General features: G+C 38.6%; 1 protein-coding gene across 1 annotated transcript in view; it reads left to right on the forward strand.

Annotated features, from left to right (window-relative positions):
• LOC125668244 (uncharacterized) overlaps nt 1-6,000 on the forward strand; it is a 75,179-nt gene that overhangs the window by 4,888 nt on the left and 64,291 nt on the right. The window contains exons 4-5 of the mRNA XM_048902098.2: nt 1,341-2,037; nt 2,820-2,990. Of these exons, the coding sequence (XP_048758055.2) occupies nt 1,341-2,037; nt 2,820-2,990 (868 nt within the window). The remainder of the gene's footprint in view (nt 1-1,340; nt 2,038-2,819; nt 2,991-6,000) is intronic.

The following is a 6,000-nucleotide window of genomic DNA, read 5'->3' on the forward strand; positions in this document are numbered from 1 at the left end:
GCAAGTTTAAGAAAAGCGAATAGCGCATCACCATATAAAACGGATATGATACGATCATGGTTTGTAAATCACCACTCGCTAAAATTTTCGAGTGTCCACTATTTTTACTCGTTATTTTTCAAATGTACTCGCATTTTGCGAGTATTTCGAGCCCTGAGTACATGTACTTAGCACAGTCCATCTTTACTAGTTAAGGTCTACTATCTACTTCTCTTATCTTCAGATGTAGAAATGAGAAGTAAATCTTTCATAACCCTTAGTTTTCAAAGACGTTCACAGTCGTGAATTACAATGTAGGAGTATCTGTGTTGTGCTATATCAGTGTTGTGTTGTGTTATTTTTGTGCTAAATCAGTGTTGAACTGTATCTGGGTTGAACTGTATCTGGGTTGAACTGTATCTGGGTTGAGCTGTATCAGAGTTAAACTGTATCAGAGTTGAGCTGTTATCAGTATTGAGCTGTATCTGAGCTGAGCTGTATTAGAGTTGAGCTCAGCTGTATCAGAGATTGAGATGTATCTGAGCTGAGCTGTATCAGGGTTGAGCTATATCAGGGTTGAGCTGTATCAGGGTTGAGCTGTATCAGGGTTAAGCTCAGCTGTATCAGAGTTGAGCTGTATCTGAGCTGAGCTGTGTTAGAGTTGAGCTGTATCAGTGTTTAGTTGTATCAGAGTTGAGTTGTATCAGGGTTGAGTTGTATCAGAGTTGAGTTGTATCAGTATTGAGTTGTATCAGTGTTTAGTTGTATCAGAGTTGAGTTGTATCGGGGTTGAACTGTATTGGGGTGAACTGTATCAGAGTTAAGCTGTATCATAGTTGAACTGTATCTGAGCTGAGCTGTATCTGAGCTGAGCTGTATCATAGTTGAACTGTATCTGAGCTGAGCTGTATCTGAGCTGAGCTGAGCTGTATCTGAGCTGAGCTGTATCAGAGTTGAGTTGTATCAGGGTTGAGTTGTATCAGAGTTGAGTTGTATCAGGGTTGAGCTGTATCAGAGTTGATAGTTGAGTTGTATCAGAGTTGAGCTGTATCTGAGCTGAGCTTTATCAGGGTTGAGTTGTATCAGATTTGATCTGTGTCAGAGTTGAGCCGTATCAGGGTTATGCTTTATAAGGGTTGTGCTGTATTTAGGATAACATGTATCAGTGTTATAATCATGAATTAGTGCTTGATATATATATTGATGTTAATCACACTTGTGATTGCACTAGTGGTGCTAAAATATACAGTAGAGAACACTGATATAAGTGCAAATAGTATATAAATAAAAGATAAGCACCTTGTGTAAAGTTCACTTGTCTATCATTTACCGTAGCATTTGTTTGATGTGTCATTTTACAGAGGAGACCTTAGTCCTGGCATCGATAAGGAAGATCTACCCAGATTGGCCCTCCTAGATACTGCCAGAAGGCAGAGAGATGATTTGAGAGCTCAGTCTGTCAGCACCGCAACAGTTGACAACAATACAAAACAGTCAAAGGACAGGTCAAAGAATAACTCAGGTGAAAGGTCAAAGAAAAAACAATTGGAAGGGTCAAATACTGACATCATCATTATTGGTGCAGAGAATGTTACACCTACGGGGCCAGATATAATTGATATCACAGAGAGCTCTCAGTCCTCAGATGGAGGATCTCAACTGGACCCTCCGATTATCAATCTGGAACCCCAGGCAGAATTTGTAGACATTGCCACTGAACCTGTGGATGTTCAGCGAGTTAAATCAACCAACCACAGGATTATTGGTAACCCAGGGCACCCAGTGGTGAATGATATAGAGTTAACGAATCCAATGGTTGTGCCTGATATACCATTGAAGCAGAATACAGTTACTGCACAAAATAATCTGGTTGCACAGAGCAGGGTACCAACTTCCAAAAACCAGGGCCAATGGGCTGTACATCCACCCCTCCATGTAGACCCTCGGACACCTCATCCAGCGGCTGCCATGCCCCCACCCCCAGAAACTATTTTGTCATCCTTCCAAACCTTTGGCAAAAGTCCAGAGGAAAAGCTGAATGATATGGTCAAAGAAGTGGTAGGTAGACATTATAAGTATCACATAATGGATTATTATACCCCCTGTAGTAACTGTAAAATGCAATGATTTCAAGTGAGTTTCGCTGTGTATCGTTTAATTTAATTAGAAGAAGCTGATAAGACAGGCTTATATTGTACCTACTGAAACTACACTTGTATGAAATGCTGTAAAAATCTTTTTTTATTCATGGTGCCAGATTTATATTGTTTGAGAAAAATTAGCATGTTAAGAGTTTTTTCTTCCTAATTTGTCATTCTTTTACTTCATTTTACTTGATGGTGGAAGATTTGAATTTTATTTATTTGTCCATCATATAAAACTACAAATGAACCCCCCCCCCCCCCCCCCCATACACAAGCACACATAAACTGGCCTAGAGGTTATAAAACTTTTACTTTACTCATACTCAAACTTAACCATGTTTGTTTTGAGTACCACTCTGAGCAAGCTCCAAAGCATACTCTAAAAATCTTGGACATGTACTCCATTTGAGTACGAGAATGATTTTATAAAAGTTTTATAACCTTCACTTTTGAGTGTGAGTACGATTTAGAGCACAGAGTTCGAGTATTGAAACGTGCTCAAAAAAAGTTTTATAACCTCCAGGCCTGGTAACTTTACTGTACAGCAAACTGAAACTGGATCTTGAGGCTCAATCCCTATACACACACTTGTAAATATACATGTATATGTGATTTTTAAAACAGCTTTGAAGGAAAAGCTGAAATAGTATGTATGTTAGTTTGAATAAGGAAATAGTGTTGATGTTTACATTGCAGCTGCTGATGTTCCCAGATGTGGATCCACTGTATGTGAAGAATAATTTGCTGGTAAACATAGGACCAGAGGCTCTGAACAACGTGTGTAACTTGCTCCTGGAGAACTCAAATTACCCCCGAGTTCCAAAGGTCTCTTCTACAACTGTGTCCTCCAAATCCTCTCCATCAAAGGTAAAGAATGAGACTCGAAATCTGGCTCCAGTAAGCTGTTTTGATTGATAAATATAAAGTAGATTTAGAAAATGAAATTTTTTATGACCCCCTTCAAAGAAGAGGGGCATATTGCTTTGCACTTGTTGGTAGATCACATGTTGTCCGCTCAATATCTTGAGAACCATTAACTTGATCGTAATGATATTTCATATGTGGGTTGGTTATGAGTAGAAGAGGACCCGTAATGACTTTCACGTTCAAAGGTCAAAAGTCAGTCCACTCTGGACCTATAATAGGAATATACTGTCTGCTCAATATCTTGAGAACCCTTTGCTTGACAGACATCAAACTTTGTACACTGGTACATCCTGAGGAGTAGAAGACCCCTATTGATTTAGAGGTCACATGGTCAAGGGTCAATCCACTCAGGACATAGTAAGATATTGTCTACACAGTATCTTGAATTGTTTTGGCACTACTATTAATTACATGATGCACGTGTATAACCTTTTCAATTTTGAACCAAGGGGGTATACATGTTTTACAAACATTTCTTTTCTTGCCTTTCTGATTTTTGGTACAAAGACTCGGATTTAATAAGATCACCTGAGTCGCTCGGGTGACATTGCTATCTGTGCCTGTCAGAGTGTCCGTTGTCAGTCATCTGTTTTTAGCTCACCTGAGCCGAAGGCTCAAGTGAGCTTTTCTGATCACATTTTGTCCGGCGTCCGTCTGTCTGTAAACTTTTCACATTTTCATCTTCTTCTCATGAACCACTGGGCCAATTTCAACCAAACATGGCCAAAAGCATCCTTGGGTGAAGGGCTTTCAAGTTTGTTCAAATGAAGGGCCATATCCCTTTCAAAGGGGAGATAATCACAAAAATGCAAAAATAGGGTGGGGTCATTTAAAAATCTCTTCTCAAGAACCACTGGGTCAGAAGAGCTGAAATTTACATGAAAGCTTCCTGACCTATTGCAGATTCAAGTTTGTTCAAATCATGGCCCCCGGTGGTAGGATGGGGCCACAAGGGGGGATCAAAGTTTTACATACAAATATATAGGGAAAAACTTTTAAAATCTTCTTCTCAAGAACCACTAAGCCAGAAAAGCTGAGATTTACATGAAAGCTTCCTGACATAATGCAGATTCAAGTTTGTTCAAATCATGGGCTCCGGGGGTTGGATGGGGCCACAATAGGGGATCAAAGTTTTACATACAAATATATAGGAAAAATCTTCTTCTCAAGAACCACTGAGCCAGAAAAGCTGATTTTTACATGAAAACTTTCTGACATAGTGCAGATTCAAGTTTGTTCAAATCATGGCCCCCGGGGGGTAGGATGGGGCAACAAGTTGGGGGGGGGTCAAAGTTTTACATACAAATATAGGAAAAAGCTTTAAAAATCTTCTTCTCAAGAACCATTGGGCCAAAGAAGTTGACATTTACATGAAAGCTTTCTGACATAGTGTAGATTCAAGTTTACAAAGGGTAGTTTGGACCATAATAGGGACTATTAGGTTTTACATGCAAATATATATGGAAAGTCTTCCGATATGGGCCAAGGTGACTCAGGTGAGCGATGTGGCCCATGGGCCTCTTGTTTAACTTCTTCTCAGAGACCACTTGACCATTTCTCACTGTAATTGGTGTGTAGTATCTTTAGAGGTAAAGGAAGAAAAAGTGTGAATTTCATGATCACTGCTGTGAGGCCCTAGGGATGTGACCAAAAACTTTTTCATAAAATATGATGCAATCTTAATAAATCTTTATGTTTTCTCTTAAACATGTATCCGAAAAACTGAATGTATAGTTACCAGAAGCATGGAGGCCCCTGAAGAAATTGTGTGGTTCATGACCCCAGGGTCAACCCATTAGAGGTTGCTATCCCAGATGGAAGTTAAATTAATCATATGAAGAAAATGTTTTCTAGCTTTCAAAATCTTTAGTCTTTTATACTAGTGAACCCGTAGCAGATAAACTGAGTACTAAGTTATTATTAGCATTGCAGCCTATCCAAATTGTTTAACTTCCAGAGCCCCAGGGTCAGAGGTTTGTACTGAGAGTATGACATATCTTTGGACATTGCTGATGTTTCTGGACACACTGGGTGCATTTTTATAGGACCTGTAAACTAACTTAGTGTGAAATAAAGTTGTATGTCCATATCTGTCTATTCTTCCACCCCACTCTGTGCTGGGGCCAGTGGAAAAGTTAGAAATATTTGTCCTAGGCTACAACTCGAAAGTGGAAAAGTTAGAAATATTTGTCCTAGGCTATAACTTAATAGTGGAAAAGTTAGAAATATTTGTCCCACGTTACAATTCAATGGTGGAAAAGTTAGAAATATTTGTTCTAGGCTACAATTCAATGGTGGAAAAGTTAGAAATATTTTGTCCTAGTCTAAACTTGATAGTGGAAAAGTTAGAAATATTTGTCCTAGGCTTCAACTTAATAGTGGAAAAGTTAGAAATATTTGTCCTAGACTACAACTCAAAAGTAGAAAAGTTAGAAATATTTGTCCTTGATTACAACTCGAAAGTGGAGAAACATTGAATGTGCATCCTTAGTATAAAGGCTGCTTGTGTGTGTGTGTTGACCCTGATACAATGTCAGTTAAAGGTTGCTAAGGACCTTAATTTACAACATTTAACCATGTATTGTGTGGTCACAACAAACCATGAAAGTACAGTGGAACTTTCGTATCTCAAACATTGATATCTTGAATACCATGGATATGTTGAATAAAGTCCCAACTACATTTCCTTTATGTATTTTAACCTCAATATCTTGAACCTCAGATATCTCAAAAAGTTTTTTCATGGTCCCATAGAGTTTGAGATAACAAGGCTCGACTGTAACTTCACTTTTCTCTTCGGGGTAAGGGATATGTGTAAAGCAAACGGAAGGGGGGGGGGGATTCCTAATAGGCATATTATATTATTATATGACCTAGCTTTATTCTTTATTCCATATACAGTAAAACACAATTACAATGAACACACTTATATTGATTTCACACTTACAGT

This window comes from Ostrea edulis, chromosome 4 (assembly GCF_947568905.1).
Source record: "Ostrea edulis chromosome 4, xbOstEdul1.1, whole genome shotgun sequence".
Classification (NCBI taxonomy): Eukaryota; Metazoa; Mollusca; class Bivalvia; order Ostreida; family Ostreidae; genus Ostrea; species Ostrea edulis.